We start from the raw sequence: 14,111 nt of genomic DNA on the forward strand, positions 1-14,111 counted from the left end.
TTCATTAAGGCAGGCATCTTGCCGGCTTTGGCACATGATTCTCTCAGGTGCTTAAAACAGAGCCTGGGACATTGCTGGTTTCAATAAATATTACTGGGACATTGCTGGTTTCAATAAATATTAGTGAAATCAGACCGTGACTGGTTCCTGCCATTGTCCTGAGGATTTCTTTTGCCCTGCAGGAGGTAGGGGGCTCCTCCGAAATTAAAGTGGCAAACACCATCTTTAGGGGGGTAATTTGGGTGCCCTTACCTGAGAAGGCAACTTTCTAGCTCATCACTGAACACTTAGCTGGATCCGTTAGGAGAGCAGCCTGCCCTTACACGGATGTCTTCCTGGCCCCTCCACCTGCACCCACACGCCTCTCTGAGGGCGTGTGGATTGAACTCGGATAGATTGGTTCACCATGTTAATCCTAGCCCCAAATCCTAAAAAGTCATGCTGCCTTCCCTGATTCTAGCTTCCTGACTCCCATGCTCCTCTCTTATTCTCCAAAATAAATTCCATCCTTCCATTTTCTTGCTCAGATTCCAAGTCGGCTTGGGCAACCAGGAGCGAAACCTCCAAGCCACAGCTGGAGCCCCATTTGCCAGTCTTTGGGCGCCCTCTGCAGGCCGTGTGGATCCGTCTCTGCCGCCGGCCAGCCTCAGGTGTGGGAGCCTGGAGGGCGGGGGTCGGGGGGCTCCCCACAGCCCTGGCCCTGCAGGCCCCGGAGAGGGAAATAATGGGAAAACGCTGGAGAGGAGCCAGGTGCTGGGGGACACAGCTGGTCAAAAGTCACCCAAGGAGGCAGCCGGCTGTAACAGAAAGGGCTGTAGCTTATGCCTTGGTTAGCCCAAGGTTAGGTGTTCAAATGCTCATTCATTCATTCACTCATTCACTCACTCATCACATTTTTTATTAAAGCTGCACCATGTGCCCAGGTACTGGGATTCAGAAGTTGGAAGCAGGGCAGAAAGCAAAAATGAATTCCTCCTTTCCGGAGCTGACATTCCAGTGGGGAAAGACAATAAATAAGATAAATAAGTGAGACAGGTAGCACCTTTGGGGATGGTTAAGTGCCAAGGAGAAAATGTGGGGCAGGAAGTGGGCTGTGAAGGGTCTGGGTCTGGCTGGGGAGCTTGAAGGCTCCAGAGTGGTGAACAGGGAAAGCGTCACTAACAGGGCGACTTTGCAGTAAAGGCCAGAGGGAAGGGAAGGAGCTGAACTTGGAAGGATGAGCAGCTAGGGCCCAGCCTTGGGCCATATGTCTGCTGGTGTCTGGAAGCAAAGGCAGAGCAGCCCGTGAGCCTGGGCAGAAGAGAACAAGCCTCGAAGAAGGAGGTGTGCAGGGGCGGGAAGCAGATTAGGCAGCAGAAGCACAAGGGGCCAGACGTAGCAAGGTGTCACGGGTTCCCGTGAGGAGACGAAGCCCCTCAGAGACCATTTCCAAGTTCCAGTGTGAACCCAAGCATGTTGCTCAACCAGTCTCCCCAGCCGTGAGACCTGGACAGTAACACTGGCTCGGAGGGTTAAGAAAGGGCCTGGCCTGCTGTCTGACACCCAAGGTGTGTCCGGTGGATGATCTTGTCCCTGGCGGCCCGTGCACATTCCCCGAGAATCACATCGGTACAGTGACTTAGGATCTCTGAGATTGAAGCCTGGGGCACGTGGAGAAATTGGTTCAAACTGTCCCCCACTCCTGCTCATCCTGCCTCTGGGTGCTCTCCTGCCTCCCCCTCGAGACTCACTGCTGTCCACCCCACCTAGGTGCTCTTCCCAGACAGCAGCCGCCCCCAAAACAATGTCTTCAATGCATCTCCACGGAAACTTGATGGAAAGTACAGGCAGACTTGGGAGGGAAGACTGGGGACGGAGTGCTGTGCTTTGCATTTGTTAGTGACATGATTTTGGTCAAACACTTGAACTCTCTGCACCTTAGTGTCTGCATCCCTCCGGCCCTGCCCTCCAGAGCCTGGTGAGAGCACAAGCACCATGGAGTCTGTGATAACCCCTTCCCGACACATTCAGGTTCCAGAGACTTTTCAAATGTTTGCATAAAATCAGAGCTGGATGGAGGTCTTGCCATCATCACTGATTATCACGGACACAGAGGGTTCCTTCCGTAAGCCTCTCCCGGAGTCTCGGCTTCTTTCTGCCTCATTTGGGGCCAATCCTATCTTCTGTCCCTATTGCACAGGCTTGACTCGAACCATGCATGTAAAGAACTTGCAAAAACACACAGAACATAAACTTGGGAAGAGTGTGTTTAAGCTGTGACCCTTTCTTACCCTCAGTCACATGTGTTTGAACTCCCTCCTCCGGGGGCCCTGACCTTCGCTTGGACGCAGAATCCTCCGTGCCGCCTGGGAATCCCAGGACCCCGGCTTCTTCTCCTGACCCCACAGAGACTGGAGTTAGGGATCCAGGAAAGGTCCAGGGCCTGGCCACCTTGCTGCCCTCTCCAAGATGAGCTTCCTCCCGTTAGTGCCTGTGGCCATGACAGCCTGAGCAGGTGGCTTTCCTCTGCTACCGCAAAGGCCTGGTCCTCACTCCATTCTCCAGTTCAGGTTCCAGAGATATCCTTATTGGTTTGGCTAATGTTTTCCACCCCTGTTCTGCCTGTCTGCCGGTCTACTGAAGCTCTGTCCTTGCTCCATCGTCTATCTCTGGTCCTAAGAGCTGCGGTCGGTGGAGTAGGTTCAAGTGGTATGGACACCGGACCACACCAACCACAGAGCTGCCCAGGGACCCCCTTTCTGGCGGGAGCTGTAGTCATGGTGGTCTCTACTGGGATGGGGTCTTGGGCGCAGCACTCATCATGGCCAAGCCTTCAGTACCGCAGGAAACAAGGGACCCTCCCTCCCACAGCATCTGCCTCTGGTCCTCCAGACGGCTCGACCAAGCTGCGTGCAGGGACTGAGAGTACATCCCTCCAGAGGCATTCTGAATGAGCAGCTCTGATTATTAAAAAGTCCAAGTAATTGGGGTGCCTTGAATATAGGGATGAAGACCCGGGTGGCCCGTTCACTGAACGACCCCTCCCAGTCCCTGACCCCATCCTCCCAGGGTTGCATTTGGAGTTCCCTCCCTGCTCTGTTCAGCCACCCCAGGATGTCCCAGGCCCTTCCTACAGGCTGGATCCCAGAAATAACCACCTTGCTCCAAATGTCCTCTCAACATGTGTAAAAAGAATGCCTTCAGCCCTAAACACATTCTTGGCGAGGGGTCACTGTGCGTCCCACAAACACAAGGTCCTGGCAAAAGAAAGTCAAAGGATTTTATTATTGTTGTTGATGATCATTTATACACATCACAAGCTACACAAAATGCCAAACAAAGAGCAGATGTAGAAAAATAGTAGAATTATATTGGCACTATCGACCTGGTTATTACTATTGTTGTTTTGCAGACAGTGCGCAAGGCTGTGCGGGAGGTGGTGGTCATTGTATACAGATATTGTCACCAGAATAGATACACATTAGGAATTCACAGTGGCATCAAGCTATACATTCAAGTTCTTTTTCAGAGAAAGGGACCATGCGAAAGACCCTGCCTCTCTTCACCTTCTACAATGTAGAAGGTCACATTTGAAAACCAAAGAAGACTGGGATAAAGGAAAATAAATTGCAGAACCCTGCGCTGTCTGATAATAGACCCGCGCCACAGGCTAGCTCTCAGGGTCAGATCGGAGTGTGGCAATGCTTACGGACACCTACCGCCGTGCCTTTTATTTATTTGATCATCTACACTGGTCTATCAATTTAAACAGAAAGAGTTAAGACTAAGTCACGGAGCATCCAATGACTGTGGACTACAGACAGGTAATATACCACTCAGGTGGTCTTGACAGATTGGGCTGTAAGAGGGACCATGGAGCTTCTCCTTTTGTAACTTTCCTAACTTAACACTGATCTGGGGAGGGTAGTCCCAGGGAAAATTGGTGGTCCTGCCTGAAGGGCATGGCTGACATCACTGTGGCCTCTCCCCTGGGCTGATTTTCTGCTTCTAGACCCTGAAGGGATGTCCACACCCAGATGCCAAGGATGATTTGTTTTCAGGGGCACTGGGATGATGATATTCTCAATGCTTCCTACCTGTTCTCTTGACTCATTGTTCTATTAATGTGGGCATCCACTCCCCCTACTAGATTATAAATTCCTAAAGGGCAGGGTCCTGTGTGAGAAATGTTTGTGGCCACTCGTGCTTCACATAGAACCGGGCAGAGACTAAATACCGTTTAAAAAGGAATGCATTCAAGAGTAAGTGACAGGAATTGGTGAATGAAGCTAAAATCACAGACTTTCATATTAAGTTACATAAAGACAAGACAGTAGGTGGGACAAAGTGAGGTGCTCTCTTTAAAAGAAAAATTAAAAAAAAAAAACAAGCAAAGACGTATGCATAGGTTATCGGGCGTACCTGGATGATTATTAAATTTTCTGGAACAAGAAGCATGAAGCAGGGTATTTTTCCCATATGCAGTAAGTTTAACCTTGGGCTAAAAGACATTTCAAGATGTCTTTTCAGTTCCATGCAATAAAAAGATCCTGAATGACATTTACAGAATCCAAACTTCCAAATGCCTTACATGAGACGTAGTATTGTTCTCAGGTGCATGTCAAGTCCCTGCTTTTTCTTAACTCTCAATTTAACAGCTATACCCTGTGCGAGAAAACAGCTTTACTCCATAGATCATCCAATTATGCGGGATACTGAATTGAGCTGAAACAACTCCAGTTCGGTGGTTTTTGGAATCACAATGGAATGAATGCTCTGAATGCTGGAAGCTTAGGCCTGAAGTTTCATTCAAGGCGATCCCCCTCAAGCCATCATGTATGAATCTTTTTGAGGCCATGTAGACAATTTCTTAATTACAAAAATTCCCTACAGCCAAATGTTTGCTATGAAGTATTCCTAGGCTACCCACCCCCCAAATTTTAAAACACCTGCTCTACACAGGCACTGTTCCAGACCCTCTATTTTTCCCTCTTTCATCTGTACGTACCCCCCAACTCTCTAAGTACTTCCAGATCTATTTCACAACTAAGGAAACTTGACCCTATCCCTACTGGTTTCAAAGCACGCCTTGGGGGTACCACGGCTCTTCCCATTTAAACACCTCCCAGTATCATACCTGATCTCATGAAACTACTTGCCTCTGGCAGATTCAGAAGGTTACAGGGGAAACGTGGACACAGGTCAAACCCTTCCTGCATCAGAATCAGCTATGGTGGAGAACAAAATGCGAGCTCTCAAAGAGGAACTGACCCTCCCAGAAAATACTTGCTGAACCCCAACTCTGTGCCAGGCAACGGGAAGAGCAGCAGGGAACACTGATCATGAATACATGGTTCCCTCTCTCAAAAACTACATGAACGCATGTAGGAGACCTACAAGGACAGATGCAACATTGTCACAGGGAGAAAGGACTGGTTCCTGGAACCCTAAGAAGACTTGTCTCTGATGGCAGGACAAGGAGCCCAGACTCATCCCGAAGCCAGAATGTACGGGCCACGAAGCGTTTAGTGCATGCTTGAAGCCCACAGCACAGGGGATTGATTCCTGGATGGATATTCCAATGTGGGAGCAGCAGAAAGAGGCAGGAGGTGTAAATGGAAGTGGTCTAGAGCAGCTGTGGAAGGGGAGGCATCGTGGTTGACGGAGAGTCGCTTCGGGCTAGCAGGGCTAAGAGAGCCTTGAGATGCAGTGATTGAGGAGCACAGACGGCCAGTCAACCGCTGGACCATGCTTCCTGACCATGCTTTCCAAAACCACCTTTGTCATGGAATTATGTCTTCTGCGATCTGATTGCTGGTTATGAAAGTGTCTCTCGTATAGCAATGTGTTATCCTAGAAAGCTCACGAGGTTGTGGTTTAGATGATGAAGACAACCTGGCATGGATTTGAACAAGATGTGTGACTTTCATGATTTATGAACTTCTCTAGTTTGGAGGAATCATAGCCTAACAGATAAAATGGGAGGTTCAGGGAACAAACCTGGATTCCACCCTTGTGAAACTCTGTGACCTTCATCAAGTTACTTGCCTTGTACCAGCATTGTTTGTGTGCTATGTGGCTTTTTTTTTTTTTAAGATTTATTTATTTGAGAGAGAGAGAGGGAGAGAGAACGGGAACGTGCGAGCAGGGGGAGGGGCAGAGAGAGGGAGAAGCTCAAGCGGATTCTGTGAGGAGCGAGGAGCCTGACGCAGGGCTCGATCTCACGACCTTGCGATCACGACCTGAGCCGTCACCAAGAGTCCAACTCTTAACCAACTGAGCTACCCAGGTGCCCCTGCTGTGCGGCTTTTAAAGATGAAATGAAATCATACATGCAGAAGACCTCGCCAACTGAAGTTGAGCATTACGTGCTGTTTCTATTCCTTTGCTCCTTCATTTGTTAAAAAGGAGGCATGTGAGAGCCGAGGTTTACCTCCACAAGCTCTGAATCCATGATGAACCAAGAAGGCTTGAGTCTGAGGACTATTTCAAAGCCATATAATCATAACCACTTCCATGAAATGAAAACAAAAACACATTCTGTACTTTACAAATATAGGAAACAACCTGTTTTTGAGATTAACAAAGCATGACCCAGTGGCATCCACACATTCCCATTTGGTCCAGAAGTCCAGCTCTACATACTGGGGACGTTCCTTTGTATGACAGAAGGCACTGGGGCCCTAGTCCCTAAAATTAAATTGGTGTACAGAGTTTAGCCCACCGGAAAGGAGAGCATATTACCACCATTCCACATGAAAAGATGTGGGAAGGGCTCAGCTCTGCTTACAAAGATTTTCAATGGTGCTTTCTACTGAGACATCTCTAGCATTATGCATAATGCTGAGGTACTATGGTTAAAGCCAAAAAAGGGTAAAGAAAAAGTAACAGAAATAAAAAAAAAAAAAAGGAAAGGAGGAAGGGACACATAAAGACTTTGTAATGTCACTGCAGTGCGCTCCTGCTTTGTGATATGTGAATGGAGCCCCGTATGGATAAGCAGAGGTTGGAAGAGCAAAGCTCAAGATGCTAACCCCCATCAGACAGAGTCTGGATTAAACATGCAATGCTCCTCTTACGATGCTGAAGTCCCATGGCTTTCATTTCACAACTAACAGTTAAAAATAAAACATTAAATGTCATTATCCTTCCAGATCCTGTTTAGGATTATGTGATTTATGGTACCAGCTCTTTAGTCTAGTACAGTACCAAGCACAAAATAGATGCTCAATAAAGCATGGGAAGAATAAGCAAATGAAAAAAATAGGAAACAAAGACATGAAACTGGTCCAGATGTTAGCTTATGGTGCTTGGCTCAACCCGTTAAAGACTGACACACATCCTCCCTAAGGGTGTTGGAATGGATACCTTGCAAGAACAAGGTAAGCAAGCACAACTCTTCCTCTATGTCTCATCGCCAATCTTTTTTACACAACCCGCGCGACTGTACGGAGCCTCCCTTGTTATTGCTGATGCTCAGAAGGATACTTCACGAAACCCAAACAAGCCACACAGCAAAAGAGAAGTGAGAATTATGTCTGGGGGCTTTCAAATACCTTCGAGCAGACTTTCAATTCAATGGGTGTGTCTTGGAGAGGTGCCACCATCTCACACAAACGAGGGCTCACCAAATACTCTGTCCCATCCTAGCATTTTCATGTTTTTATTCTTCACAGGAAAACCTGGGTCACACGCTACCATTTCTAGTTTGTTCCTTCCCATTCGCCCACTGCGTTGGCCCCTCTGCAAACCCCATGGGCTCCTCTCACGGCTCCTTCCGAACCTGGCCTTTGCCATTGCACCATGCCCGTGACTTTCTGCGCACTCCCTACCCCTCTCATGCACTCTCCATCAACGGTCTGCCTATCTGCTTTTGCTTTGGGACCGGTCCCCGGCTCTTGGCCGGCTGTGAGGGAATGTCCGTGACTGAATGAGGGACCGTAGCTTTGAGCACGTCACTTCAACCTGCTGGGGCTGCAGACTGCCCAGCTGTCAATGGAGAAGCAGGTTCCTCGCCCAGGCACACACATGATCAAGAGCAGTTAGTGCGGTCACCCCAAACACCCCTGCAGGCATCTCACCTGATGGCTTCCATGCTCAGAAAGAAAAATAAAAAAATAAGAAAATAGTAACAATCGTGCTAATTGCAATAATTTTAACCAAATGGCCATTCCCTCTTCGTGGCTGTGTATGTGATGCCCCTTGCTCTGGCTTTTCTCCGTGAGAAGCGGGGAAGACATGTCTATAGTGTCATCGGAAGTGAGTGGGGGCGGGCATGCGTGGCCCTGGGCTGGTCCCCAGACAGAAGGTCGGGTCTGTCTTATGAGCTAACCCGGGAGAAGGACGTGGACGCAGGGAGTTGGCGGAGACCTGCTGCTGAGAGGACATTGTCCTACTAGTGTGAACGAGGGGAACCTCCTCCTCAGAGTCTCACATGGAGGCTGAGCTCTCACACCTCTGCCCTGTCGCTCTGACCCCAGCACGGTCTCCATCCACCTGTCCAGTGTGCCGGAGGTCCGGCTCTCCCTCCTCGAGGCTCTCAGTCATTCTGTTCCCTGTCCAGGGGTTCCCTGTCACCCACGTTCACCAGGCCCGCCCTGACTGGGACCCGGTGTCTGGGCGTAGATGTCCTCTCTTGCAGAGACCTCTTCAGACGCCACCCATCTCCAGCGCGGGCTGGGTGACCCTCCTCTGAGCACACTCTGATCCCGACCTCTGGGTGGTGCTGACCTCCTTCGCCTTCCCATTTGACCAGACAGCGAGCTGCTCAATCTGACCTGTCCATCCCTGGCACGGCAGACCCTCCATACAGATTTGCTGAATGAATGAACGAATGAATGAATGAACGAACGAACTGCCTTGCCAAAGCCCTCCTTCATCACAAGGTTGCCTCTCCCTTGAGCTCTTTGAGGGCAGGGACTGCACCTTCGATCCCTGTGCTCTCACCAGGCATGGAGGGAAGTCGCTTGGCAGACACCTGTGGACTGCGGGTGCAAGCAGGAGCCTCTCCACTCTGCAGCCTCTCCCCGGGCTCAGAGCCCTGCAGCGCCTTCACCCCGCCATCGAGGTATGAGTCTGGCCCCCAGGGGACTTTTGGTTCCCATCTACTTCTTGGCTCTATTTGGCGTGTGAACAACGGACTCCAACTGATCTCAGGAGTAGCGATCTTCATTTCTAACTACTTCTGAGAAACTTAACCAACCGTAAAAACAAGAAACAAAAATGATGCTAAGAATGAAAACATACTAGACCATTATCTTGGCAGGCATTTTGTTTATAATTTTTATAATAAATAATATAATGTCCCTGTTTTACATTTTATATATATATATATTTATGTATATATATATTAGATATCTATACTTCATTAGAAAGAGACATAAAAAAGCCTTTTCAAATGAGGCATGACACGCAACACTGGACACTCTTATTTACAATATAGAGATGTACTTTCTACACAATAGATTGGATGCTCAGAGGCCAGAGAGGGTTTACAAAGACAGCAGATCACCCCTATAAAAAAGGGGCACACCATGCAGCTGGACGTTTATTGCCATGAGTTCTCACTATGTCCAGACAGCATATTGAAGTTAAAAATGGCATCTGGTTATTGGAAAAGACGATGGTCATTGGATTCACCCTGGCTCCGTAACCACTGGCTACATGGTCTTGCAAATGACCAGGGAATGACAAACTTTGCTGATGGGTATCGGAAACACAAAATGAAATGCTCTCATCGGAGGGGCAGGGCTTCTCATGTGGCCAAAAAGGAGAAGTTGCCACAAACATATGGTCCTGCGCTGAGCACGAACATGCGTCTAGACCAGGAAACACATCATGGGCTCCACCGCAGGACCCGATTCCTGGTGGGTTATCCCGCAGATCGGTCCTGTTCATGAGTAACCAGTCTCTGTCCAGCGGGAACTTGGAAAAAGACCCACGGGACTTACTGGTCCCATACGGGTGAAGCCTAGGATATAATGAAAGTTCACGGGAGACCCACAGAGAAACCCTAACTCCACTGTGTGCGAGTCTGCCTCTGAGGCTCATTCATCTCCACCCCCGCCTTCTTTCACGAGAAACCCATGGGTCTCCTGTCCTGCGAAGCTGCGTATGTACCTGAACTGGTTTCTCATGGTCTGCCTTTGTTTTGCAAAGTCACACTGTTAACGTGGGAGTACTACAATTCTCAGATGAGCCAAGATTTACTTGGTTTTAGGACCATGGCACTGGTGAGCGAAGGTCATGGTCCAGGCGCTGGGACCAGGAATCTGGTCCCAGAGGAGTTTCCGAAACACATGAGAAGGGGGTTTTGCAGAAACAGGAGCTTCTACCTCCTGCAGATGGGTCTCCTGTGTTAGTCATCCCTCCTGTCCTGGTTTGCGACTTCCTTCAGTGTGACTAGGTGATTCTCCAGGCTTCCTTTAGGCCAAGAGTGGAGTCTGGGACCCTATCAAATAGACTGGCAATTTTCAAAACTCCCCTTAAGTGACTTACCGGTAACAATTTAAGCTGGGTCCTCCATCTGGCTGTGGTCCTCCTCTCTGATCTCACTGTTGTCCCTGCTGTTTATTGGTTTTTATCAATGGTGACCTCTCCTAGCCCTTTATTTTCCTAAGGCAAGAAGACATTTCTATTGAAAGATAGCCAGCACCTTCTTAGAGCTCCCCTGAGGTTTAATCCAGCACTCCTCCGTTTAGATGTTTCTCCTTCCACGGAGAGGAGAAGCAGCTGGTCACGTTAATGGTTTTATTTGTATTTATTTTTTTTTTTTGCAATTGCATCAAATGCTAACGAAGCATTTCTTTGGAAGAATACCAGCAGGAGCTTCCTATCAGCCTGTGCATCCATCTCAGTGCCCCCTTCTGCTAAATTTAATCTGAGTCCGTTTTCCCCAAGGACAGACAGAGATTTAAGCATTCACAAAAATAATTTGTGGGCCACGGAACTGCCTAGACAGTGCGGAGGAGCAGGTGAAGCAACAGGGTTCACCACGTTCCCTCTAGGTTGTTTTCCTTTGTAACAACCCTGCATTTACCAGGAGTATCACCTTTCTCCCCCCACACCTTAAATTGCCCCACCCGTTGCTGTTCATGAACTAGGATTGGAGTGTACAAAGCATTCCTTTGCCGCTTGTTGAGAAAACATGAGAGAGAATGATCGTGTGGGCATCACGTTGTCTTAAGCAAGTGGCACATTGGAATCTATTAAGGGTTATATTTACACGAATATGTCCCACTTCCACACAGAGGTTCACCTGAGTTCTGAAATGCTTGTATGCACTTAATTTAATCAGAATGATAAAGCTTATGAGCTAGGAACATACCGGACAGATCTGGGGAAACTGGAGCGGACTAGGTGAGCCCGCGGTGGGGGAAAAGGTGGGCTCACCGACCCCAAGGATTCTGTTTCTTTATTTTGTCATATTTCTCCTAGAAAGCATCTTGAAAGAGACTCCAGGTGGCCGACACGTTCGGGCAATGTCTCGCCAGGTGACACTACCGTGGACGGGTTCAGCTTTCCCAAATCTCCTCCGAAACAGAAGCACCTGGGACGGCCGGCCCCACCCCCCCACCCCACCCCCATCCTGGCCTCAGCACCTGCCTCTCCGGGTTCCGCCTGGAGTGGCAGAGGGCTGCGAAGGAGGTCCAGGATAAAGCGCGCTCAGGGGTCGCTAAGCCTCCGCGGCCCCCCCGCCCCGCGCCGCTACTTGAAGTAGTTGAGCCCCGCCACCAGGAAGAACTTCTCCAGGAAGAGCTCGGAGTCCAGCACGGCGATGTGCGCGGCTCGGCCGATCAGGGCGTTGGCAGTGTTGGGCAGAGCGTGGAACACGTTGTGCCGGATTAAAGTGCAGTCCTTGGCGTCCACCAGGGGGCGCAGGAGGTTGTTGATCATCTCCGCATACACGGGCCCTGGGGGAAGGGGGGCGCAGGTGAAGCCCCAGCAGAAGGGGGCCGGCGGGATCTGGAGAAGAGCTCCGGGTGTGCCAGGGGGGGCCATCCCCTGTGCCCTCGTAGGCACTGGCAATTTCTCGAATTTACTTATGCTTTTTAAATCAGGAAGTCCGTAAAAAAATAAAAATTAAAAAATAATTAAATGTGGCTTACCTGTGTGTCTGTCTTTGAGGGCAGTTTTACACATTTCGATCCTGGCTGAATGAAAGGGCACATAGCGATCTTGGGGAGAAGCCACGAGCACGACATTTTTGAAATACTGCAGACCTGCAGGAGCCAGGAGGGTGCTCGTTACCAGGTCGGGTGGTACTAGGGCACCCCCAGCTCTGCACAGGGAGCACAGAGAGGGGAAGGTGGGGAGACCAGCTAGCCAGGGCATATTGTTGCTTTTGCAGTGTAGCTTCTGTATCTCGGAGAGAAGGTGCAGCCCTGTTCTCCTCGGCCACAGAAGCTAAAGAGACGCGGGGGCAAGCTCCTCTCGACGGGGGGAGGGGAGCAGCACGCAGGTGACAAAGGGGCCTTTCTGCGTGGCAAGCGCTAAGGAGTCCGTAAGGAATAAAGTGAGGACTCTGCTCCTCCTTCTCAACAACGGGGACAGCTCCTAACTGCAGTGCTCATCTTGTCCCCGTGGACGAAAATGGCCTCTGAACGTGCCTCCCTGCCTGCAGCTGGAGACAGGGGGGCTGAACAGCACGGCGCGGACCTGCGGCCTCAGAGCCCTGCACAGGCCTGCAGACAGACACTGCAGCGTGCCCCCAGGCCCTCTGCCTGCACGGCCCTCAGCCCTGTGCCCCTGTACCGCGGTGGGACCTCTGGCCTCCCAAGACCACCTGATGGGGGCCAGCCTGCCTCGGTGACTGGCAGACTCAGGGCAAGGCTATGAAGACCAGCCCCTCACCCTAGTCTGCGGGGTCGCCCCAGCTCCTGAGCTCTCTGCGGTGACCACACTGCCCTCCAGCTTCCCCTCTGCCCAATCCTCCTCCCTCCTTTCCGCCTGGAGGGAGTCCCGAAAGCTCAACTTGGCACAGAGACACACTGGGTAAGGTCTTGCCTGGGGTCTCACGTTCAGAGAGGCGCAGAGTGTCAGCAGGGGTGGTGTTCATGAGATGATGGAGACGGTGACAGGGGACAGAGGCTGGACACTCAGACCACTGCTGCCCTCTGCTCATTCCCACCACACAGGCAGGGTCTCCAACACCCCTGTGCACTTGCCATCACAGCGTGGGTGAAGGTGTGACTTCAGCCCTGCCTGGGAAGGACCCCCGTCTCCCCCTGCACCATCAATCTAAATGAATGGTGTGCACCTGCCCTTTTTGTGGGTGGATCTGTACCTGAGAAAGAGCAGTGTGTGGGCACGCAGCCCCAGGGCTTGTGATCAGGGCATTGAAAGCTTGGTGGGAAGTAGAGGCTATAGCTTCTGTGTGCAGAGATGGTCTCTATGCACACCTTGGCACACCTGGGACGCCCTTCTCGGGAGCAGCTGAGTTCGGGGGCAGCCTCCCTATGAGCTGAAGAGTCTGTGCATGCTGCACCTCCTGACTAAACCCTTCCCTGAGTGCATCAATGCAGTGGTAGAGAGATTTTGGGTCTCAGGGCTGCACCTCCAGCTCACACTCGTGACCGCAGCAGCATGCCGTGGAGGAAGGCACTCACCTGTTTTCTGGCTTAGTTGGTAGAGGAAACATTTGCGCAGATCGGCGTTATCCCTGAAGGTCAGCTGCAGAAGGGACCCGGATTTCTTTAATTTCTGCATGAGCCACAAGCCTAGAAAGACCAAAATGGAACAGAACAAAAATCAAAAATATAACCTAAAGAGAGCAAAAATAATTGGGGAGAGATTAATATGAAACTGTGATTTTTAGTTAATTTTAACATAAGAGAATAGTAGGCACTTCGGCAAATTCTCGGGAAGTTAGAGGAAAATTTTTATGATGTACTTGTGGCAGGGATATAAAATCATCCTGCAAAATGATATGGTGACTGGTATTAGGAGTCATGATACTTCTGCACCCTTTGACCCATTCGACCTCCTCTCATAAATCCAGCCTAAGGAAGCAATCCCAAATACAGAGCCGTATATATGGATACTCCTTACAGATCCGTGTAGCATGGAGAAAAACTGAAACACCTTCCACTTCAGAGTCCATCCCTGACCCTGGTTACACCAGCACCAACGCT

General features: G+C 50.1%; 1 protein-coding gene across 4 annotated transcripts in view; it reads right to left on the reverse strand.

Moving 5' to 3' along the window:
- Nucleotides 1–11,571: 11,571 nt before the first annotated feature.
- The window catches only part of FAM135B (family with sequence similarity 135 member B), a 271,496-nt gene continuing 268,956 nt past the window's right edge, over nucleotides 11,572–14,111 (reverse strand). For all 4 annotated transcript variants that reach the window (XM_025871527.2, XM_073893243.1, XM_073893244.1 and 1 more), the window contains 3 exons: nucleotides 13,587–13,697; nucleotides 12,087–12,200; nucleotides 11,572–11,891 (listed from right to left, as the gene is read on the reverse strand). In XM_025871527.2, coding sequence (XP_025727312.2) covers nucleotides 11,686–11,891; nucleotides 12,087–12,200; nucleotides 13,587–13,697 — 431 coding nt within the window. In that variant the 3' untranslated portion in view covers nucleotides 11,572–11,685. The remainder of the gene's footprint in view (nucleotides 11,892–12,086; nucleotides 12,201–13,586; nucleotides 13,698–14,111) is intronic.

Source organism: Callorhinus ursinus, unplaced genomic scaffold (assembly GCF_003265705.2).
Source record: "Callorhinus ursinus isolate GAN/ISIS: 27379988/994484 unplaced genomic scaffold, GSC_fseal_2.0 scaffold5, whole genome shotgun sequence".
NCBI lineage: Eukaryota > Metazoa > Chordata > Mammalia > Carnivora > Otariidae > Callorhinus > Callorhinus ursinus.